The following is a 25,446-nucleotide window of genomic DNA, read 5'->3' as shown; positions in this document are numbered from 1 at the left end:
GTTAGGGTTGCCAGCCCCCTGCTGGAGGCAGGGGTTCCCCCACTCCCCACCAGTCAGCTGGTCAGCGGGAGGAACTTGTCAGGAGGGAGGCCCAGGCAATGTTACTGGTACCGCTGTGTACCGGAAGTGATATCATCGTGCTGGTGATGTCCGTGCGACTCACTGGTATTTGGACAAAAACTCTATGGTAGAAGCCATTTTACCATAGAATTTTTGCTCTAAGAAGCCATTTTTACCATAGACTTTTTGCCCTAATTCTAAAGTGTTGGTGGGACATCCCAGTGTGATTATGTCACTTCTGGTGCATGCTGGAAGTGACGTTGTCAGGTCACCAAGGACATAGCCTGGGCCTCCCTCCCACTCTTGGTAAGTCACCCCCATCAGTTGCCACAAGGGACCTGGCAACCCTACCTGGGGGAGGGTGCCCTGGGCTCTGACACTCCCCAAGGAGAACCGTTTTGGGAAAATGGAAGGAAAATCTCATGGTCAAGATGACAATAAAAGCATTCCAGATCTTATAAAAACTATTGCGTTTGGTCTGATCCTTGGTTGATTTAATCTGGGAGATTAGCTTCCCCATTAAGGTGATGTGCCATAGTTCTGAGTACCACAGTTTTTTAGATTATAAATCTGGCTTTACTTTCCATAGTTCTGCTGCTTGTTGTGTTGCAGTTACTGTTAAACAGTGCACTAGCTGCCTAGGTGGTGGTAAATTGGGAAGACTTTTCTTATTCTCAATGAGGCAAAGTATGGGTCTGAACAGATATCATTGTGGTGCGTTTTACTAGCTTCTGAAGAACCCCCTGTCCGCTGGAATGGCACAGAGGAAGAAATTGAGCCATGGTTTCAACAACCCTTCTGTGACATCACAGGGAGGTTGTCTTGGAGTTCAGTTGGTGTTAAATACCAACAAAGCTTGATAGTTTGTTCTTTTATAGAGGCTGAAATGTTGGGAGGGTTCCAGACAGAACCCCAGTTGTTTTTCTGAACTTTCTGTGCTCAGATCTTGTTCGTGAATGGGAAGATTTGGCTTCCCGAGCTTTTAAAAGTCTGGTGCTAAATGCTTAGTAACTGGAAATGTTTGTTAAGCTCTATACATGGGGGAGAGTCTTAATCGTACGGTGCTGGATGTAAGCAGGCAGTATACTGACAAAATGCTGCAGCAGCGCAGGGATGAAAGACAGAACAATCACTTCTCCACTCCATAGAAACCAAAATGTCAGTATTATTTATTTATACCCTGCTTTTCTCCATAGATGGAGCGCCCGTCTCTAGTTCCAGCTCCTGCCAACCTAGCAGTTCGAAAGCAAGAAATTGCAAGTAGATAAATAGGTACCACTTCAGTGGGAAGGTAACAGTGTTCTGTGCGCCTTGGTGTTTAGTCATGCCGGCCACATGACCACGGAAACGTCTTCGGACAGCGCTGGCTCTTCGGCTTTGAATCGGAGATGAGCACCGCAACCCTAGAGTCAGACTCGACTGGCTTTCGAGCAAGGGAACCTTTACCTTTACCTTTTTTCTCCATAATAGGGACCCAGAGTGGCTTACGGCATCATTTTCCCCTCCTCCATTTTATTCTGTTATGAGACGAGAGAGGGATGAGAGCGTGAGTGAATAGGCCAAGGTTACCCGGCAAGCTTCTATGGCAGAGTAAGGATTTGAACCCAGATCCTGCAGCTCCTAGTCCAGCAATCTGTTTGCTATACCATGGCCTCAGCCACACGGGCAGGAAAATGCGCGGGGGGGGAGGCGTTGGGTTGAGGTCCCGTCGAGCTCCCGTGGTTAGGGGGGAGGTGCCGATCACACGACACGGCAAAGAAGCGGAGCGGCGCGGCAAACGGGGTTGTGGTTTTTTTAAAACTGAAATATGCGCATGCTCCTTTGGGTGCTTGTGCGCATCCGTGGAGACTTGGAAACCCCCCCACCTTTTTGCAAGGGGACATGGGCGGGCTCTGGAACTACCACCGGAAACGCGATCAGACGCCCGCCCTTGCCCCACGGTTTCCGGAAACTAGTACCTCAGAGGTACTAGTTTTTTACCCCGCATCTTCGGTGGGAAGCCTCGTGTGGGCCACGGGAGCTCTACGCTTCCCAGATGTGGCGGTGAGATCGCGCCCGGAAACTCCGCCTATCTTCCGTCTCTCTAGCGTGGCTAATGCTCCGTGTGACCGGGGCCCGTGTTGCCTCTGCATTAACTAGGGGCTCAGCAACAACAAGCATAAACAAAACCAGTCGTGGTCGTTTGCACTGTCACTATTTAGCACACACTTAAGAAACAAGCAGATTTCCACTGTATTTCCTGCAAAGGAAGCTGGTGTTCTGTAGTCTGTTTACCCGGGTCCAGGTGAAAAAAATGCTTCCTTTACTTTAGCTAACCCTCAGCCTAACTGACGTCACAGTTTGGTGCTTGTGAGGATGAATGGAGGAGGGGAGAACAGTGTTGTAAGATGCTTTGGGTTCAGGATAATAGTTGGGTATAAATATCCAAATAAATCAACAATAAGGGACAGGCCTCACCTCTTCTTTCACAGAAACAGTGATTTGTGTACATTCTAGAATATATTATTTGTGATGATTCCAGCTAGGGTTGCCAGATCCACGGTGGGAAATTCCTGGAGATTTGGGGATGGAGCCTGGGGAGGACAGGGACCTCAGTGGGGTACAATGCATAGAGTCCACCTTCCAAAGCATTCATTTTCTCTGAGGGAACTGATCTCTGTAGTCTGGAGATGTGATGTAATTCTGGGGGATCCCCAGGTCCCACTTGGAGGCCGGCATCTCCCCAATTCCAGCAAATAACAGAACCAGTGCCAAAAAGGTACGTTGTCTTAGTGGACCAGTTTCTGTTGCTTATAAGCATAGCTGAAAAATCACGGGTATGTGGTCATTTGGGTGCCTTGGAATAAGTGTTTCGTGGGGGTAGTGGCCTGCCGGAGGGTTGCAAACTTTAAATGACCGACAAACTCCATTATATGTTGTATTGAACTAAGATGTGTAAGTGCGAGGTATGTAGATTTTCTGTACTAATTTTTATTTTAGAAAACCAGTGAAGAAAACATATAGTGCCATACTGATTGGACACTACAATAGCAGTGATAAGGTCTGATGTTGCCAAAGTGTCCGCTTGTCCAGTTATATGGGAAATTCTTCAGTTTATTCACAGGATTTTACGGAGTCGAAGGCCTATCACTAAATCTGCTGGGATGGGGTTGGGGGTTGTTGATTGACTGGGTCCAGGTGGCAGTAAATGCAGTTATATGGGAAATTCTTCAGTTTATTCGCAGGATTTTACGGAGTCTAAGGCCTATCACTAAATCTGCTGGGGTGGGGTTGGGGGTCGTTGATTGACTGGGTCCAGGTGGCAGTAAATGCCTCCTTGAGGGGGTGGGTCACCCCTGCAGGAAACAGGCAATAGCGGTCCCTCCCCTAAAGAACCCTACTGTGAACCTGAGAGATCTAAATATTGTCCAGTCTCAAATGTATTATTGTTGAACAAGTAGTCGTGGGACAGCTCCAGAGATTCCAGGAGGAAGCAGGTTGTCTGGATCATTTCCAATCTGGTTTCAGGGCTGGTTATTGGAGTTTGGAAAGGATGAGGGCTAATAAGCTGAAACTTAATCCTGACACAATAGAAGTGCTACTTGTGTGTGTGTGTGTGTGGGGGGTTGACCCAAGAACTGATGCATCTATTGTTCTAAGGTGGGGTTGCATTCCTCCTAAAGGAGCAGATTCATAGCTTTAGGGTGCTGCTGTACCTGGACCTCCTGTTGGATAAGCAGGTGACAGTGGTAGCCAGAGTTGGCTTTCACCAGCTTAGGCTAGTGAGCTAGCTGCAACATTTCCTGGGCAATAGCACTGTGTCACATGCCATGGTAGCATCTGGGTTAGATTGCTGCAATGAGCTTTGTATGAGGCTGCCCTTGAAGACTGTTCAGAAGCTACAGTTGGTACAGAATGATGTAGCCATAATACTAACCAGAGTGAATTAGGGGGGCCAGATCACTCTAGTCTTGTTCGATCTATATATACTCCCAGTTGCTTCTGGCCCCAGTTTAAGATGCTGCCATTTTCGGTGGGAAGGTAACAGCGTTCTGCGCGCCTCGGCATTTAGTCATGCTGGCCACATGACCACGGAGAAGTCTTTGGACAACGCTGGCTCTTTGGCTTGGAAATGGAGATGAGCACCATCCACTAGAGTCGGATTCAACTGGCTTTCGAGCAAGGGAAACCTTTACCTATTGACCTCTAAAACCCTATATGGCTTGGGACCAACATATTTAAGGACTGCTTATTCCCATATGAAGGTAACCAACCAGTGTGATCATCTTCAGGGGCCTTTCTTTGGGTTCCCTTGCTGTCTGAGGCTAGATGATTAGCAGAAAAAGAAAAAAAAGGCCTTCTCAGTCATGGCACAAAATGATAAGCATTTGTTCCCCAGGGATATCCTTCTGTCCCTTTCTATCATTGTCTTCCACCAGCGGGTAAAGACTTACCTGTTTTGTGTGGCATTCCCTCACTGATCCTTTTCTTGTGTATGTGTTTTAGTGGTGTATGTGTTTTGTTTAATTGCTATTTTTATTTTTGTACTATGTATTTCAAAGCTTGTTTTAATGTTTTTAATTATTTGCTGCTTTGGGGACCCTAGCTAGGTGGAAAGGCAGCATAAAAATGTTTTAAATAAAATAATAAAAACAAATACTGTATTCTCCCATCTAACAGCAGCATGACAGGCTGAAATTCTGTGGATAAATTTTCCTTTCATAACAGGAACTTATTTCAAGAAAAATATGCCATCTGTTGGTTTTAGCCTGAGTTGTAGCTGTGAAAGGTGCAGGAGCCCTGCCTAAAAACAAATGTTGGCAACCCCCACACTTGTTTGTGAACATTGGTCCCAAAACGACAAGCTGTTCTTGTTCATAATTATTTTTCAATGTGAATTCATTCAAGAACCTTAGGACTGTTTGTTAATAGACTGTTGCCGCTGGGATGTCTGATTCATTGTGCAAGTACATCACATGCTGTGACTGGCACTTGTAGGTCTTTTGTATACTTACTGAATTGTTTATCAGAGGTGCCATAATGGTTGTCCCCGGGTCCGAAATTTGCTTTTCTGTCAAGACGTGCGCCAGGATGGATGCTGTTTCTGGTAGTGTGGAATGATATGAATTCCTCCCCCCTTTAAAACCGGTTCTGTTAAGGTTGCCATCTCTGGGTTGGAAAATGCCTGGAGGTTTTGAGGTGGAGCCTAGGAAGGGGGGTGGGTTGGGAAGGAGAGGGACCTCAGTGAGTAATAATGACATAGAGTCCACCTTCCAAGGCAGCCATTTTTTCCAGGGGAACTGATCCCTGTTGTCTGGAGACTAATTGTTGTAATTCTAGATCTCCAGCCACCACCTGAGGATGGCAACCCTAGGTTCTATGCACACTTGAAAGTAAACCTCATTGAACTCTGCAGGATTTATTCAAAGCAGTAACGTGCAGAATAAGGATGCATAAACCTGAAAATGACTTGTGTTTTAACAGGTTTGTGGAGAGCAAGTGTGGTAAACTGATAACTATGATGGGTCTAGCACTGGGGAATCCTGAGTTCAGATCCCCATTCTGCTGTCGGACTGACTGGGTGACCTTGGTACAGTCACTTTCTCTTAGCCTAACCTACATTCCAGGATTGTTAAAAGAGGTCACCCTGAACTCTCTGGAAGAAGGACAGGATAAAAATGTGATAACTTGTTCCATCGCAAGATTATTATTGGCACAGTTGTCCTTCTGACATTATAAGCATGTAAGCATGTGTATTAAAAGTAGGATTTGCCAGCCTCCAGATTATGGATGCCAGCTTCCAGGTGGGGCCTGGGGATCCCTTGGAATTACAGACTAGAGAGCAGTTCCCTTGGAGAAGATGGATACTTCGGAGGGAGGACACTATGGCTTTGTACCCTGCTGAGGTCTCTGTCTTCCCCAAGCTCCACTCCCAAATCTCCAGGAGTTTCCAACTTAGACCTGGCAAACCCTACTCCAGGTGGAGCCTGGGGATCTTGTGGAATTACAGTTGATCTCCAGATATCAGTTACCCTGGAGAAAATGGCTGCTTTGGGTGTATGTGTGTGTGGACTCGATGCCGTTATACCCTGCTGAGGTTCCTCCCCTCCCCTGATTTCACCCCCAAATCTCCAGGAATTTACCAACCTGGAGTTGGCAACCTAATCATAAGTGTTTGTGGAGTGATTATTGCTGAAAGGACTGTGGTATTCTGGGGCATTTTTTTTAAAGTCAGGTAGCGTGCTGTAGGATGAAGTCTATTCTTACTTTAGAGACATAATCCCCCCCAACATGGAGTGAATTTGTAGTAAAAATCAAAATCCGTCATGGTCCAAAAACTTCTTTGGATGCTGAGTGGCTCTTGGTCTCTCTGTGGAGAAAACTCTAATATACTTAAAATTAGTTTTCTCCTCAGACTCCCTGTACAGACTAGAAGTATAATAACATAGTAGTGTGTGCCCCAAGTTCTTTTTCTGGCTCTAACGCTTCTTGCTTTGTTGCCAAAATGCAGAGGCCTCAGTATCATAAAGTGCTCCGAACAGGATTGACTTGTCTGGCCATTTCTTTTTGTCTTCCCATAGCGGCCATTTTGAAGCAGGAAGTGGCAGTTGAATCAGAATGGGAAGTTGCTGAGTGGGCTGACAACGACCGTTGTCATGTGACATGGTGTGGGGAAGCGAGACAGGAGCAAATCGGCATAGAGACTGGTGGTGTTCAAACAAATCAGGAGCAATGTAGAGTGAGGTAAGCGGACAGAAACTGTGAGCAGTTATGAGCCTCTCTTAATGTAATTTAGTATCACTGTTTCCAAGCTGGGAGGTGGTAGGGAATTTATAAACATGCAAAATATTTCTGTTGGCAGGGGGAGAGGGTGCTGAGAACTGTCACAGTAGAAGGTGACAATAGGTATTCACTCCGTCACTCTAGTTTCAAATCTCATTTAGCTTCCTATAATAACACCAGTGTTCCCTCTAAGCTGAGTTAGTGTGAGCTAGTTCACAGTTTTTTAGCCTCTGGCTCACACATTTTTGTCTTAGCTCAGGAAGGATGGCTCCAGAGCAAACTAATTTATGCAGTAGCCAAATCACTTGCTCACAACTTTAATGCCAGTAGCTCACAAAGTAGAATTTCCACTCACAAGACTCCACAGCTCAGAGGGAACACTGAAGAACATGGTGACTGGAGAAGAAAGGGAAGGTGGAATTAGGGTTGCTGATGGCAAGCCTGCAGAAATGAGTGCCCTGACACCTTAATAGAGGCTTAATGTGTAGGAATGGGCAGCTGAAGCTGTTCATGGCGGGGAGGTAAATAACATCTCCTGGCATATGTCCATTAAACCTCTGTTAAAGTGACTGGACAGTTTTTCTTCTAGGCCTGTTGGCAGCTCTAGGTTGGATGGTGACAGGGTTGCCAGCTCTTGGTTGGGAAATACCTGGACGTTTGGGGGATGAGACTGGAGAAGGCAGGGCTTGTGGGGGGGGGGAGCCCTCAGCAGGTCATAATGTCATAGAGTCCACCCTCCAAAGCCGCCATTCTCTCCAGGGGACCTGTTCTTGGTCATGTGGAGATCAATTGTCATAGCAGGACGTCGTCCAGGTGCCACCTGGATGTTGGCAACCCTAGCATAGGCAAAGGAAGCATCATTAAGTACTAGTATGTTTTAAATCTCTTCCCCGTCCCCACATGACTCTGTCTTTGTGGAAGATCTGTGGCTTAGTGGCAGAGCATATGCTGTGCATGCAAAAGGTCCTGAGTTCAATCCCTGATATCTTTTAGTCAAAATAATCTTCAGAGTGTGTTGGAAAAGACTATCTGAGACTCTAGGGAGCCACAGCCAGTTAGAGAACACGACACTGAGCTAGATGGCTTGACTTGGAGTAATATTCACCAATAACTGGCAAGGAGGTTGTGCGTGGTGGATAAGAGTCTTTACTGGGAGTTTCCGTCACACACAGACATATACTTCTTCCAAAGAATAAGGGTATATATGTATATTTCAAATTCATCTTGGTTTTGTACCTGTTTGTCAAAATCTTTCCACAAAGAAAAAAACCCGTGGAAAAAGAAACTTGTAGAGGCAAAAAGTTTGATCTTGTAGCTCCTTAGGTCTCTTCATAGAACTATGAATCCCTTAGTTAAACTTGCTCAAGTTTGTTGTGCTGAAATGTCATAACAGGGCAAAATCAAAACTAAGGGCCAGTGTAAGAACACTGATGTTGGCTTTCTGGAGCTGTATTCTTTTGTAGTAAACTTCTTTTTGACTTCTGCCACAGACCCCATAGGGCATAACTGGTGTAACTGTATGTGGCCAGCTAGGACCGCTCAACCGATGCATCCGAACAAATTACTGTTTGGTTGTCTTGTCTTTTCAGAGATTCAGTTTTGGTTTCGTGGTTTCCTTTCAAAATCAGATAATCAGAAACTCATACAATCAATCTTCTTTTCCTCACAGATAAACAGTGGAAAAATGAATTTGGTTTAGAATTGTATCATTTTTCTCTGTGAACTTCTGATGTTTGTAACCAAAAGTTGTGGATTTGTCAGGTGCATTTTAAAAAATCAGAAAATGAATGCTAGTATTTCCTGACAGAGCTAGAAAAATCTGTGACTTTTGTTGCTTTGGTTCCTGAAAGTCAGATATTGACATGGGAGATTTAAATTCTTACCTAATACTTAATAGCAGGGCTGGCTATTGGGGGTTTGAAGTATTATTTCTGGTCCGGCTTTGAAACCGTTATTGGTACAGGGTTACTATTTAGTGGTGGTTCCTAGAACAGAGTGTGATTGAGCTCTGTATTAGTTTACTTTGTTTGGGGTCCTCTCCAGCATGCAGTTGTGTATTCTTAATTCCTTTGACTTCACTGTGAATATGTATGAGCATTGTGCCTTTCTAGGAATACCTTCTCTGAGCTATCTGCACATTAATACTGTGCTGCAGCATCTCGATACCAAACCATTAGAGGTTGGATTCAGTGGTTCCTTTCCACTGAGAGAGAAATTTTCCTTTGGAAGAAGGAATCCTTTCTCTGTTGGCTGACTCTTTATACAGCAGGAGAAACTAGTGGATCTAACACTATTATTTTTCATGGTTGCTTGAATGGAATCTTAAAAATGAAAAAAAAACCCACATTATTTCATATTTATTCTACAAGAGACTCCTAAGTTTGCTTACTTGGAAGTTCCATTCAGGTCTCTCAAACGGTTTAATTGTTTTAGCCATAAGCCAGTCCAAGTTCATCCATCAACAGCTATGTATGTTAACACAATATTTAACAGCCACCAATCTGCCAATAAAAATGTAGAAAGCACACACACCATTCAGGCTGTTCCAAAACATGAAGCTCTTGGACCTTAATGCCTGTCCATAGCAGAACATTTGTCTACTGGTCACAAATGTATTTCTATTCCTCAATAAAAACCAAATTTTATGACCTTTCTTTTCCATGGTGATGCTTTGTGCAAGCTAGAAGCCAAGAATGTTTAACTGATTGTCTTTTATAAGGAACATTCTAGTTAGTAATGGAAGAGGATGCCTGCGCTCCAGAGATATATATCGTAAGCTGTGGGTAACTTCAGGGATACTGGACCATTTGGGGCATTGACTGGAAATGAGGGGTAATCAGAGCCCTTCTGTTAATTTTGAATAGATAATTTTATTTATTTAATAAAATATTTATATCTCGCCTTTTCTCTTGGTTTAAGGTGGCTTACGATAATAATTAAAATGTCCCCAGCTAAAACCAAAGATAAAATAACCAGTCCCAAATTCCTCCCCCATCTCCCCCTTAAAAAGCTTGTGGAAAAAGGCTGAGTGAGCATATGCACCCACTGTACGTTTCTGAGTAGGAGTTTTATGTCTGAATTGACATACGCTGATGGCTCTGTGTATTTAAGTAATGATAGCGGTGGGCATTAAGCTAGGATTAGCAGCCTACAGGTGGGACCTAGAAATCTTCCTGAATTACAACTGATCTCCAGGTAACAGTGATCAGTTCCCCTAACAAAATGGCAGCTTTGGAGAGTAGACTCTATGGAATTATATACCACTGAGGCCGATTCCCTTAAATCTCCTGGTATTTCCCAACCCAGAGTTGGCAGCCCTACATTAACCAAGTCATAGGTAATTAAACAAGTCAATTGGAATTTAATTAAGTCAGAGTTTGTTTTTTTAACGAGCTAGCTATTTTTATGGGTCCTGCAATAATTTAGATCAGGAATGGTAAAACAACCCCTTGGGCTGCATCTAGTCCGGGAAGCAGTTTTCTTTAGACTGTGGCACTCAAGGAAACATTAAGAAGCGTAGGATTTTGTCCACAGATATGAGGAAACTAAAACTGTTTTTGAAGGTTGTGTTTGAAAATCTGTTTTATTTTACTTTATTTAAACTATGCTTTTTCTCCCCCAGTGGGGACCCAAAGCAGCTTATATTGTTCTCCTCTCGTCCATTTTATCCTCATGCCAACCCTATGAGGTAGGTTAGGATGAGAATGTGTGACTAGGGTCTCCAACTCCGGGTTCAAAAATAGCTGGAGATTTGAGGGTGGAGCAGTGGGAGAATGGGGGGTTAGGGAGGGGTGGGACCTTGTTAGATATAATCTCATGCAGGTCACCTTCCGAAGCAGCCATTTTCTCCAGGAGAAGTGCAATAAGTGTTCTTCCTCTGAGGCGGAGGACATCTTGGTGGGTGATTCCCACCATCCACTCAGGGAGTCAGGGAGTTTTTTTCCTCCTTCCTGTCTCTGGTGTGGGAGTCACCCGCCCTTCAGTTCTTTTCCTGCCCCATCAGGGAGAGCAGTGAGAGAGCAGGCCGTCTTACTTCAACTTTCTATATCTCTTCTTATTTAGCTTACCTCTACTCAGATTTTTAACTCTTAATTTTTTCTTTGACTTCACTGGATCTTATTTCCTACTGGCTTTCCTTTCCATGTTAGGCTCCCTGGCTCAGGAAAAGAAGAGAGCAAAGACAGAGCTCCTTAGAGGAGTGGTGGCCAATTCAGTTTGTTGACTTGTATAGCACATCTTTCAGCCACTCAAGCCATGAATCATCAGGAGGACAGCAATGGCTTCTTTTCTGAAGCAGAGCTGGAGGTCCCATTCATGGCAGGAGCACGAGAGTCCTCAGATTGGGCAGGCACTGACCTGATGGGGCTGCCTTGGCTGTGATAGCACAGACACCTGGAGCCGAAAAAGTGCTGCCTTCAGAAAATAGCTCTTGAGTACTCAGCCTGCTCAAATCTGTCGGCTATGAGTGGTGGCCATTTTGATCATGCAAAAAGAAGCTGTTAAGAAGATCCCATCGCCTCCACAAGCCAGTTGGGTGCAGGAACAGGCGAAAATGATCGGGAATCCCCGATTCAAGTCTCCACAGAGCTGGTATCTTCCACAAGGATAAGGTGACATTGAGAATCAGTCCAACCTTTCAACCAAAGGTAAACTCTACCTTCCACAGATCTCAAGAGATCAATCTTCCATCTTTCTGTCTGAACACCAGTCACCCAAGAGAAAGGACATGGCACACACTGGAGGTCAGGAGAGCCCTGAAGGCATTCATATGCAGAACAGATCAGAAAAACAGATGCCCTGTTCATTTCTATTTCATCACTGGATATGGGGAGTAAAATGTCTAAGTCAGCCATCAGTAGATCTCTCAAGGCTTGTATCATCGAAGCATACAGGCTCCACAAGCGAGACGTTCCACGGGAATCACAGCTCATTTGGTGAGGAGTCTTTACTACAGTGCTACAGTGGAAGAAGTGTGTAAGACGGTGACATGGTCATTCATCTCTACATTTATAAGGCATTACAAGATTAACACAGCAGATGCAACCTTCAGCAGAAGAGTACTTCAGCAAAGCCTAGTCATAGAGGATGATGACCCACCCAGGACATGAGGACACTGTTATGGGAAGTCCCACCAAGATGTCCTCCGACTCACGAGGGAGAATGGACCATTGGATACTTACCGTGAAGGGTCCTCCTTCTCCTCTGAGGAAAGGAGGACATCTTGTCCCTCTCACGTCATTGTCAGTCAGTGAATCAATCAACCAATTATCTGCAGGATTCCCTCCTCTTTTAACTGTTCTATCTTTAGCTGTTTCTTACTTGTCTTACATTAATGTTATACGTTACCTGTTCTATCCAATTGTAGAGTATATAATAGCTTAGCTGCTTTTGGATTTGCCAGAACTAAAGGGAGCGGTGGCGCAGGCTGTTAATGCAGCCTGCCTTAACATCTGGCCGAACATCTGTTCGAGCCCCACCGTGGCCGGAGTGAGCTCCCGGCCTGTGTCCCAGCTCCCGCCCACCCAGCGGTTCAAAAGCCCATTAAAGGGTGAGTAGATGAATGGGAACCTACCCTTAGTAGGGTAGGGGCACCCCCCTCGTCCGAGGAGTGTGGTGTGCGGTGGCGGCAGCAGCAAAGGAACAACAACAATGGCGGCAACGGCGGCGGTGACGGTGGATCCTGGCGGCAGAGACGAGGCGGCGCGGCGAAACATCAAGAGCCAGTGGAGCGATCCCTGGTGGCCTGCGGAGTTCCAACAGAAAGCGGCCGGCGCGAGCAGCAGAAGGTGCGGATGACGTCATCTCCCGGCGCGGCGGAGCCTATCGGACGGAGATGCACTCACACACCGAGACGGCTGCCTTGCTGGAGAAGAACTGCGCCGGAGAGAGGAGCGTCCTGCCGACCGAAGGAGCCAAGGAAGCCGAAGCCGGAGACCAGAAGGAAGAGCCGCCACCACCGGGGTGCTAGGTAGGCTGACCCAACCCCTGAGAATGTGCCCATTGTTAGGGATCCATAAAAGTGATTAGCACTACAAAGTTGTAAACCGCCCAGAGACCCCCATTGGGGGGGTTAGGGCGGTATATAAATCGAAGGTTAAATAAATAAATAAATAAATAAATTAAAAAGGGCGGGTGACTCCCACAGCAAAGACAGGAAGGAGAAAAAAATTGGTCCTGCCTCCCTGAGTGGATGGTGGGAATCACCCACCAAGGGTCCATTTTGAATAAATAAGTGATTTATGTAGTCCGGAGATCAGTTGTAATTCTGAGAGATCTCCAGCCTCCACCTGGACACTGGAAACCCTACATGTGACTGACCTATTCTGAGAGATCTCCAGCCCATGGCAGGGTGGGGTTTCAAACCTGGATCTCCCAGATCCAGCTTTGACACTCTCACCACTATACCACACTAAGCTTTCTCAGAGGTTTGCCTGTAATACATCTCCACGTCTGAGGTAGTTAGGTGGTATGGAAAAACATATTCCTTACCCTTGGACAACTCCGGGCAGGATAGGGCAGCCCAATGGCCACCCTTGATTGCAGGGTTTCCAGCCTCCTGGTGGGACCTGGAGATCCCCCAGAATTACAATTCATCTCCAGAGTACAGAGGTCAGTTCCCCTTCTCCAAGCTCAATCCGCAAATCTCCAGGAGTTTCCCAACCTGATCTGGCAACCCTACCCCCCTCATCCCCCCACCAGTGGCCAGGGGGGACCTCGAAAACTTACATGATTGGGATAACGCAGTTTGAATGTAGGTATTTAATTAATAATAGTGAATCCTGCTGTGGGGGCAGGGCATGGATTTTGTTGGGACTGAAGATCTCTTCCATATCTATAATTCCATAACTGCATGTCTGACATTTCCGTTAACCAATCTAAATTCACAATGAATTTAATTCTAGGCAACATGTCAGTGACAACTCTAGTTGACATTTATTTATGATCCCAGTGGCCATGAGAAGGAATTCTTGGTATGAAACTGTATCTGAGAGCAAATAACTTCTTTCAAATGTTCCTGTCCATTATGAGATCTCTGCCTAGGGTTTCTTTGGCACTGGAATGTGGCACATTTATGTTGGCTCACTTGTGCCGAGACATATCTCCAGTAGCAGTTTGGAATGAGTTTAGGACTGTCTGAGTCGTGTCAGTTTTAAAGTCCCACTGGGAAAGCCCTGAAGTCTTGGGCACACTCTGCCAAGTGCTAATCCTAGCTTGCTTTGTTTGTGTTTGTAGCGTGTGTGAGCTCCTGGTCAAAGAGGCCGGAATGCAAACTCCCTCAAAAGTAATTCGGCAATGTTGTCAAGTGGACTTGGCGATAAAAAGCTTACTGGGAAAATGTCCTCTCTTCTTTCAAATGTCTTCTGTATTCTAGTGTTCTTAATAAAGGGGTTCTTGCTTGATCACAGGCAAGAGATATCCTGCTGCCAAATTTAAATTAAAGTCATAAAATTGTATAATGAACTCTTTGTTTGGCTGCTAGTAAACCGTGGGTACATAAAATGTGTGGGATTTTTTTTCCAGGTCTTCTCTCACAACAGCCTTGTGATATAAGATGCCATTATTTCCATTTTATAGGTGAGGAACTGAGGCTGAGAGATGGTTATGCGGATTTAGGCTTGGGTCTGAGTCCTGTTTTCCTGAGTCTGTCATGTACTTTGTCTGGCTTTCTCAGGACAGAAGGAGCTGTCTATTTAGCCCGGTGTTGTCTACTGTGATTGTCAGTTGTTTTCCACACTCCCAGGCAGAGACGTGAAATATTTAGAAAAAGCTCTTTTTCTTGAGAGAAAATGCTTCCCCCCCTTCCCCCCCCTGGAAGGGAACAGAAATTGGGGGGAGGGGGATTGAAATAGGTGCAATGTTCATTTTCGTATCAAACAAACCTATTTTGCCGCTTTAACTGATTTAACAACGTAAAATACATCAACGTCTGTAATAGAAGGAGAATTTTGTATCACATTTGTATAATTGTATTTTTGTAATTCTGAGTGTTCTAGTGCATTATTATAATATTACAAGTGTTGTCTGCACAAATTTGCAGTTTTTTCTTCTGTAATAGCTTTATTAACTGCAACCCCCTGTCCTTGATGTATGATTGTTCTCTTTTGGCATTCATGAATTTGATTATTTGTTCCAGTTCCTTTAGTGGTATAGGCTTTAATAATGCTTTTTACTTGGCAGCAAGTCAAAATAACTTTGCCTAATTTTTACTTTTTGTGCTACCACGATGATGAAATAACAGCCATAACAATAATTTTTTTTTAAATGATCAGTAGCTTTAGCTGATTAAAAACAACAAAAATGTACATAAGGCTCTCCCTGGGGTGGGGAGGAGCAAGAGCTTATAACTTACTGTTGATTCATGAATGCCACAGAGGACTGAACTGTTGCGGCAGAGAACAGGAAGTTGTTAAGTTGGAAGGAGACAGATGAGATGGAAATTAATTAATTAATTAATCAATCAAAATTATGTTAAAAAATTATTTATATCCTGCTCCAGAGATGCTTGAGACACCATCCAGACAATTAAAAAGCAACATAAACAACATATGAGAAGTTGTATTGTCAAATAATCAGTGGGAAGCCTGGGACCACAATGATGTTTTTGGCTGGCATTGAAAGCTTCACACACACACAGTGTTAGCCAGATATTTGGGGGAAGGTTGTTGCATAATTGAGGTGCCACCACAGAAAGAGTCCTGTTTTGCATGACTGTCTACCTTATTTCCAGTATTGGTGTCACAGGGAGTAGGGCATCAGATGTTGTTGTAGCAGTTGGGAAGGTTCATATGGAAGTATCCTTCAGATACCTTGTTTGCAGAGCGTGTAGAGCTTTGAGGGTCATAACAAGGGCTTGGGAATTGAGCCTGAAAGTAGGGTAGCCAAGCAGTGCTTGACAACCAGCAGGAAGGTTATGGATGAGCATTCAGTATCCCAGGAGAAATTTTTAAAAAAAGATAAATAAGGCCTCATCTACTTATAGGAAGTTCTTGCCATAGATTTATGGCAATTCCCAGAGCTACCTAGCAGTGAGAAGGGGCAGCTCTAGGAATTGCCAGATACACTGAAACTTACCAGACTGAATGACTAATGTGGAACCAACTATACTTTATTTGTTTTGATCACATTACTTATATTGGGAAGAAGGCTAAGGAATATAGCTTCCTGCCTGCTGTTTTGATCCCTTTTCTTCCTTTTGATGTTATTTACATATCAGTATTGATATCTGTGATACTTTATGAAGCAATAGAAACAAAACAGACAGCTCTGTGCCCAAAGGATGCAGAAGGTATCTAGTTCAGTCACATCAACAAGTATCCAGTCCAATTGTCCTGTAGTTTGGGGACTTGGGACAAAGGTCTTTCTCAGTCATATACAATTTGAAGCCAAGAAAAAAATGATTTTCTGATTGCTCTCCCACAGTTCAAGCACTGCTTTTTTATCTGTTGAATGCCGTTTAATATGCATTTCTTTATCACTGCCAAACCTGTGAGGTCCTGAGGTTCTGCTATTTGTGAGGAATATCTCCAAGCCCTGAATTGGCATGGTGTTTTGTCCTTTTGGTGGGCCTTGATAAGGGGCACTACATCTGTGGATTTTTCTTTGGGCTACTTGGAACTTCATCCCAGGATGGGTGCATGTTCAGGGCACACAGGAACTCCTCTGTTTGGCCTCAGATACCTGCCATTTATGAATGGTGTGATAAGCTTGAGCTGAACTTCTTCTTACCTTATTAACACTCTGCCTAACATGCTTGGTGGAAACAGAACATGTAATGCCTTTAATGCAGGACTCAGACTCCTGAGAATCTCAGGTTTTCCTTTGTCAAAAAGCAGTTCCCAAGTACTTTTCTAAAATTTGGGAAACAGAAGGATCTGGATGGTGTTCCTGATGGTCAGGGAACGGATCTTTTTCACTTTTATCTAGCTGCCTTTTTAAAAATAAAATAAAATTGAGTATAGGTTGCAGTACTACTCGAAGCTAAAGTTAAAACACAACACTTAAACTTATGCTGATCAGACTCTGGTGCCAGGTAAATCAAAATCCCGGCTGAAACATGCAAAATATATCAGCAAATCCAGTCCTGTCTGAGAGCCAGTTTGCTGTAGTGGTTAGGAGTGCGGATTGTAATCTGGGAGAACGGGGTATATTCCCCACTCCTCCACATGCAGCTGCTGGGTGACCTTGGGTCAGTTACAGTTCTCTCAGAGCTGTTCTCTCACGAGCAGTTCTCTCAGAGCTCTCTCAGCCCCACCTACCTCACAGGGTGTCTGTTGTGAGGAGGGGAAGGAGATTGTAAGCCATTCTGAGACTCCTTCGGGTAGTGAAGGGTGGGGTATATTTCTTGTCCTGTAGAAACCAGTGCCAAAAGTAAGGACTTGAGAAATCTTGTCAGTAGAATTCTAGAAAAGGAAAAAAGATCCCTCAAGTGATGCAGTGTGATAGGGAAGCGTACACAGACGTGTGTGTAAAGTGCCATCAAGTTGCAGTCGATTTATGGTGACCCCAGCAAAGGGCTTTCAAGGCAAGTGAGAAGCAGAGGTAGACTCTCTTTGCAGAGTTTCCCTCGATGCTCTCCCTTCCAAATACCGACCCTGGTTAGTTTCCAAGATTGGGCTATACCATGACACCTTCCCTCCTGAATAGCTATGTGCTCGGTTGCTTATTATAAGATTGTCTCCAGGGTTGCTTTCACATGGGCGTGATACCCCATTATGCACTACTTCTTTCCACAATGCTGATGCATTCATAGCAGCAATGGAACACACGTGTGTGTGTGTGTGGGTTTCGTATTTTGTGGTTTTCCCTTCCTTCCACCATTTCCCAGCTACTGGTGAGTTTTTTTGCAGGCTATATTGCTGGAGTGTATTAACACGACAACTAATAAAAGGGGTGGCGGTGGCTGGAGTCAGGGGAGGTGGTACTGAAAACCCACAACTTCCCATCCACATGATGACGAAACCCATTTTGAGTATGACCTTTCCCAAAGTGTTGTATCAAAGCAGTTTGGAAAATGCAGTGGGGCGCAGCAAAACCTAGAAAGCGGGCAGTGTTGTGCAGGACACCCCCACCGACAACTGCATTTTGGGAGGCAAAGCAGAGCTAAATATGTGTGTCGAGGCAGCTCTGGTGTCCACGTTGCTCCGTTTCCCTCCTTCTTCTGTCACGAATGCTTGATATTGATATAACTGCAAACGCATGTTAATTGCAATTCATTTGCAAGTCCCCCTATACAAATCAGTCCAAGTCTGCACTGCCGTGGGCACTTCCTTCGGAGCCCGCTTCTCCCTACCAATATTCCTTCTGAATAAACAGTAAAAGTGTACTTCTGTTGTTGGATCCGGGTATTTGGGTCACAGAACCCGAGATTATTTTAATTAAGAATTCCAGACCCCCCCTTCCCTGTTCCGTTGTTTTTTCATTGTCTCCTTCATTTCAGTGTGATGTTTGGAAAAACCTCGTTCATGCACAAGCATTTTGCTGCCAATGTAAATGGTTACTAAGGATAGCGGCTAACAGCTCTCGCCTGCTTTGTCTCCATAGCAGGCAAGTCCTTAGCAGGACGTTACATTCTTTGTGATAGAACTCCCTGCCAAGTGCCGAGCGCACGCTGATTGTATTAACGCCTGAACTATTGGCTCGAGCAGCAGTCAGAACCTCCCTTTAAGGGAAAGGAATACGGGTCAAGACTATAATTATCATCGTCAACTGCTCATGAAAAAAGTTCTCTTGTGATTTGAATTAAAATAAAAATCAGCTTGTTGCACAGTGATCTTAATAAGTATTACCGGCAAAAATAGAAGCTTGTAATGGTTGCTTTACTGCTGTCTGGATATGGATGTGTAAGGCAGATGGTGCGAGGTCTTTCTGTACCCCTTTTCGTGCCGTCAGGTCAAGCTGTGTGCAGGGCTCAGCTCAAATCGTATCAAACCAGTGCATAAGATGTAGTTTGAGTTCATTTTTAATTAATGTTAAAATGTGGGTTCATGCCGATATTTTGTTGGTGCTTAAACTGCAGTAGAAAGTGAAACTTGTAGGCTTGAAATCATGAGCTGTGTTTTGTAGAAGAAGAAGGAGATTGGATTTATACCCTGCCCATCACAACTCGAAGGAGTCTCAGAGCGGCTTACAATCTCCTTTCCCTTTCCCTCCCTGCAACAGACACCCTGTGAAGTAGGTGGGGCTGAGAGAGCGCTTTCGAGAACTGCTCATGAGAGATCAGCTCTGAGAGAACTTGTAACTGACCCAAGGTCACACCAGCAGCTGCATGTGGAGGAATGGGGAATCAAACCTGATTCTCCCAGATTAGAGTCCAGGTTCCTAACCACTACACCGGACTCGCTGACCGAAAGAGGATCCCAGCCTCCAAGTGGGACCTGGGGATCCCCCTGAATTACAGCTCATCTCCAGACTACAGAGATTAGTTCCTCTGGAGAAAATGGATGCTTTGGAGGGTGGCTTCTGTGGCCCCACCAAGGTCCCTGTCCTCCCCAGGCTCTACCACCAAATCTGGCAACCCTACCCCCACCAGTAGCCAGAGAGGACCTGGCAACCCTATCATATGTATATATAGGGCCGGTGCCAGACTCCCTCCTCCGTCTACTGTAAAATCCTGGGGAAAGGTACATGGTGATTCTCATGTCTCTGAACCTCAGCATTTTTTAAATTTAAGTTTTATTAACTTTTAAGCATAACACATAAGAGAAAGTATACACATAAAAGGAATTAAGAGAAAGGGGGGGAAAGGAAAGGAAAGAAGGGAATATGTTTCGACTTTCACCTGTGACTAGTACAGCTTAATTCTCTGTTCATTCTCTATGTGCATAAATAAAACCCTCTCTTTTATCTATAATTCTTTTCTTATCTGAACCTCAGCTTTGATCCATTTTTTAGGGGTAAGACTTTAAGTGTGTCTCCATTTCTTTCTTGTGGGTATCATTGCGTGAGAAAGGACACCCGCCCTAAAAATAGATGGAGAGCTTCAAAAGAACCTGTGCTGAGGTGTTTGCTGTTACAGTTCTGGCAGTGAGTTCAAGGTATTGGATCGGAATGAAAATAACTTCGTATCTAACAAACAAACTCAACAAGCGACTCACAATTACCTTCTTGGTGCGGGATACTTCCACATTATCTCAGATTGTCAAGTGCCAATTATCAGGCAGGGCAGGATGGAGGGGGAGCACCGTTCGGATTTTCTGCCTGGATACCAGGAGCATCTTGAGATAGCCCTGATCTCCTGGGATTCACGTGAAAATGGAAGCTGAATTGTGCAATATGGGTATGTTCTTCAAATTACTTACCGTCCAGTTACAATAATGAAACTGATACTTGCCGTGCACTTTCAGGGGTCAAAAGGAGGAGTCCTTCCTCGTGCCCATGGAAAAGCTGGTAGAATCCAACCCAATGTTTCTCACAAAGCAGGTGATAACATTACCAAAATTCATTAACAGGAAGGGTCATTTAGATAGGAAGAAGAGGAGGGCTTGTTACAAAAACGGACCAGCTAACAGAAACAGATGCACAAGCTACTTGTGGTAACAGCGTACTGGCACATGTCGTGCAAGGGCCTGCATTCTCTCACCTGGAGTTCTCGCCTTTCCTTGTACATAACGTCTTTCAGGCTTCACTCCTGGGAGCTGGAAAAGCGCTTTCTGCCTGTGTGCTGTTAGAATCCTTCTAATGAAAACAATTTTGTTTTTCCCTTTCCATGTGTTTCTTCCATCCAGCTATAATAGCAAAGAGGGTGGGTTTTTTTTTCAACATTTCATTTTGTTTCTGTTTCTCATCAGAAAATGAAGAGCTTGGCCCAAAGACGTCAGTCTGCCCCATCCCTCGTGATCAGCAAAGCACTGAACAAGACCAGACCGAATGCCAGGTGAGGTGGAATGTGTTTTTTCTGGCTGTACTTTCTCGCAGGTTTCCCATCCCAGATTGCAATGTGTTTTTGACAAGCAGCTTAACCACACGAGGCTCAAATGGTATCTGTGGGGAGAGGTGCAATCCACCCCCACAGTGGCCTTTTTAGGAGGTACTGGAGCTCTGAAAAGTAGATAAATGTGTGGAGCAGAGTAATGACTATAAGTTTCATAAATTAGGTTCTTCACATTTAAAAAACTTTGTATAATAATGTTAGATGATTGATTTGTTTAAGAAAAAACCTGTACCTGTGTGATTCAGTAATTTCTCACATGGGTATTTACGGAAGCAAACCGATTATTCTCAGGAGTGGGCCGTCGACTGCGCATGGCTTTGCTTGTATGCCTTTTGGAAGTGCCAAGCTCGGTATCAAAGAGAGCTGTGGAAGCTCCACCTGCTTTGCAGGGTAGGCATCACTTGCTTGATGCAAAAAGAGTGCAACTTTCCTGTAAGTTTCTCTTGTTTATAGACCAATCTGTCAACTTCAATTAGGTCAGCAGCTACTTACGGAGGTCCTTTACTTCTGGGACGGCCATTTTGCCTGTGTCGGGTATTTGGTCCTTTAAGAGGTGACACCCAGCCTCTGAGATGGCAAAGCATCTTCTCTGGTTACGTTCTGTAAACTGTGTTAAGGGCTGTTTTATTCCAGCAAGCTTTTGCTGCTTAAATTCTGGGCTATTTTAGAGGATTCTTTTTTTATTGCTGCTGCTTTGTGAAGCTATTTTTAAGCATTGTCCTTATGGATTATTTTGGAAGAGGTGATGTCTTAATGATTCTGGGTCCCCTGGGAAAAACTCAAGGATGGGCCCCCAGATTGACTCAGGCATCAGGTGGGGAGGGTGATCAGCTGTAGGGAGGGAGGGGGCACCACTCTATAGCTGTTGAAGGGAGGCGGGGAGCACCACCCTACAGTTGATGTAGGGAGGTGGGGGGGGGCTCATCAGAAAGATGAGTGTACTTTCTGATGAGCCCAACCCGCTGCTGAGTGTGACACCATCTTGATGAGGCCAGTGGCTAGTGCTGAGTGTGACATCATCATCGTGAGGCCAGTGGCTAGCATTTAAGAAAATAAGAGGAGCCCTGCTGGATCAGACCAGTAGTCCATCTAGTCCAGCATCCTGTCTCACAGTAGCCAACCAGTTCCTCTAGATGGCCAACAACAGGGCACAGAGGCCTTCCCCTAATGTTGTCTCCTGGCTCTGGGATTCAGAGGCTTAATGCCTCTGAATGTGGAGATTCCCCTCAGTCACCATGGCTAGTAGCCATTGATTGACATCCTCCATGACTCTATCTAATCCAGTTTGTGGACTCTAATCTGGGAGAACCGGGTTTGATTCCCCACTCCTCCACTTGCAGCTGCTGGATGACCTTGGGCAAGCCATAGTTTTAACAAGAGCTGTCCTTGAAAGGGCAGTTTGTGTCAGAGCTCTCTCAGCCCCCCCTACCTCACAGGGTGTCTGTTGTGGGGAAAGGAAAAGAAAGGAGTTTGTAAGCCGCTCTGAGACGCCAAGTGAAGGGCGGGGTATAAATCCAATGTCTTCTTCTTCTTCCCCTATTAAAGCTGTTTATTCATGTGGCCATTCCTACATTCTCTGGCAGCAAATTCCACTTTTTAATTACTGTCTGTGTAAAGTAGTATTTCCTTTTGTCTGTCCTGAACCTACTGCCCATCAGCTTCATTAGATACCCTCAAGTTCTAGCATTTTTGGAGAGGTAAAACATTTCTTTTTGTCAGCTCTCTCCACATTATGCATAATTTTATAAACCTTTATTATGCCCCCCCCCCAGTCATCTCTTTTCTAAACTGAAAAGTCCCAGACTCCTAATGAATGAGAGCAAGGCCAAGTGGAAAATGCAGATGCCTGCTGCAGATCCAACCTACTCATGATTTTTCATGGATTGCTTGGAAATCTTTTTCTTCTTTGATGAGATTAAGTAGCTTGAAGTTTTTATTTATGGCAGATGGTCATAAGAAACCGTTCGGAAACCTCTGTGATGGCTGAGTAGAGTAATAACATTTTTCCTTCTTCTGAGGTCACTGTTTCAGGAACACAAGTGAATATTTAAAAGCAACAACAACAAAGCAAAGTATATTACAGAGCTTTGTACAATCATTTATTAAAGTGACGAGGGTTGGGACGGTTTTGTGTTTAATTTTGATTAATATGGCATGCTGGTATTGCTAGCACAAGCATTTGATCTCAAGGAAACTTTTATTGCAACTTATATTGAAAATAAAAACCAATTTTTGCAAAAGAACCCGTTGTCTGTACTGATAGATGATGCCCACCTTTTCAACATTCTTAAACTTATTTCCCCCACCACCACTTTGTGACTGCCTCCCCCATCACTGAATGTGGATTGCTCCTTTTTATTTAGAATGTACTGATGACAGGGAAAGGTACATTGTGTTCTGTCTTCATAATGTATTGAGAACAGGAATAGGCAGGAAAATGCGGATGAAGCTTCTTTCCATTTTAATTATCTGCTACATCTTCCCTTATGTCTGGGGAGAGCCTGTTTGGGGGGAGAGCCAGTTTGGTTAGGAGCACGGACTCTAATCTGGGAGAAGCGGGTTTGATTCCGCACGCCTCCATATGCATCGTTTACGAGCATGATGATTGCTAAGTATTGTACGATTTAATAGCAGATAAAGGGGGCTCAGATCAGGAGCTGAAGTCTTAGCCGTCCATCACTCTCGAGTGTGACGCCATGCCCCAGTGTGTCTTCAGTCTTAACCTGATTTACAGTGTGCCAGGATTTTCAGCTGTAAAACAAAAGTAGATTATACCTGAAGATAGGACGACATTGTGTGGGAGGGGCAGTGGTAGAACACCTGCTTGCCATGCAGAAGGTCCCATGTTCAATCCTAAAACAGACCAGGCAGTAGGTGATGTAACAGACCTCTGCCTGAGACCTTGTGAGAGCTGCTGCCAGTCTGACTACCCAGCGCTGTCCCTGAGAGCCAGTTTGGTGTAGTGGTTAAGAGTGGCAGACTCTGATCTGGGAGAACCAGGTTTGATTCCCCACTCCTCTGCATGCAGCTGCTCGTGTGACCTTGGGTCAGTCGTAAGTTCTTTCAGAGTTGTTCTCTCAAGGGCAGTTCTCGGGAGAGCTCTCTCAGCCCCACCTACCTCACAGGGTGTCTGTTGTAGGGAGGGGAGGGGAAAGGAGATTGCAAGCCACTCTGAGACTCCTTTGGGTAGTGAAGGTGAGGTATACAGCCAATCTCTTTTTCTTCTTCTTGAGCTATTGCTTCAGTAAATTATTGTTAATGTCTTTTCTCTTATCAAATAAGTCAATTTAGCCATTTCCGCAAGTTCCATCATCTTCACCATCCATTCTTCAATTGTAGGTATCACTAGGGATTTCCATTTCTGAGTGTATAGTCTTGCTGCTTTTGTCATATACGAAAATAAAGTTCCATGTGTCCTTTCTAACTGACCGTCCCTTAATCCTGACAGAAAAGCCTCTGGTTTCAGTACTTCTCTAAGACTTCTGTATCTGCCACAGCAGTAGTTTTCAAAGTTCATGAAGTTCAGGGAGCTTTTTCCCCATTGACCTCTGACTAACAAACAGAAAATTACCATATTATGCAACTATTTGAGGCATATTGTAGGTCTATTCAGTTCACACCAAACACTAGCCAGGTCCATATTAGCTGACAAGTTCCTTAGGACACACAATATACCACTGTGGCTGAACATTGCAGGGCAGGATCAGTGGCTAAGGGGAAAGGTGTTTTCTATGAGAGCCTCTCCACTATTATTTACTTTGCCCTAAGGAGCACCATAAGCTTCTGATGAACTCCAGGACCCCTCATCTGGAAACTGATTGGTAGACACAGGGCTCCCTTCTCTAAAACTGTGCAGGGCTCTAAAGAGATTAGCAGATAATAAGATTAGCTGGCTAATGCTTGTACAGCATTTTTTACCTGCACTGTCATCATCAAAGACTGTGATGCATCCTCCTACCCTCAGGTGAACTGATCCCCCCCCCACTGCTTTCCGTCTTCACACTGCCCAGTAATCTTCTGAAACTATTTCTTCCAACCCCTTTTGTAGTACATATAGCTCTTTGCAGTTGTTGCAAGATTGTTGGCAAAAATGACACAGGCACACCATATCGGCTCCTCTAAATTTATTACTTCAGTTTCAGTGTGCCTTGCTTTTATGCTTAATAAAATGCCGTTCCTCTTCATCAGTAAGAACATAAGAGACGCCAATGTTGGATCAGGCCAAAGGCCCATCCAGTCCAACACTCTGTCACAGTGACCAAAAATACCAGGTGCCATCAGGAGGTCCACCAGTGGGGCCAGGACATCAGAAGCCTTCCCACTGTTGACCCCCCCACCCCAAAGCACCAAGAAGACAGAGCATCACTTGCCCCAGAGTCCCTATCTGGGAAGCCAGTTTGGTGTAGTGGTTAAGTGCACAGACTCTAATCTGGGAGAACCGGGTTTGATTCCTCACTCCTCCACTTGCACCTGGCTGGATGACCTTGGGCAAGCCATAACTCTGTCACAGCACAGCTGTTCTTGAAAAAGAGCAGTTTCTGTCAAGAGTTCTCTCAGCCCCGCCTACCTCACAGGGTGTCTGTTGTGGGGAGGGGAAGGGAAAGGAGTTTGTAAGCTGCTTTGAGACACCTTTGGGTAGTGAAGGGCGGGGTATAAATCCAATCTCCTCCTCCTCCTCCTCCTCCTCCTCCTCC

At 44.8% G+C, this 25,446-nt stretch overlaps 1 protein-coding gene across 1 annotated transcript in view; it reads left to right on the top strand.

The window, feature by feature from the left end:
* The window catches only part of ARHGAP20 (Rho GTPase activating protein 20), a 129,363-nt gene that overhangs the window by 10,268 nt on the left and 93,649 nt on the right, over positions 1–25,446 (top strand). The window contains exon 2 of the mRNA XM_015429488.1: positions 20,610–20,695. Within this exon, the coding sequence (XP_015284974.1) occupies positions 20,610–20,695 (86 nt within the window). The remainder of the gene's footprint in view (positions 1–20,609; positions 20,696–25,446) is intronic.

The sequence above is a fragment of the Gekko japonicus genome, unplaced genomic scaffold, assembly GCF_001447785.1.
Source record: "Gekko japonicus isolate JY-2015 unplaced genomic scaffold, Gekko_japonicus_V1.1 scaffold237, whole genome shotgun sequence".
Taxonomy (NCBI): Eukaryota; Metazoa; Chordata; class Lepidosauria; order Squamata; family Gekkonidae; genus Gekko; species Gekko japonicus.
This window is presented reverse-complemented; position numbering and strand designations above follow the sequence as displayed.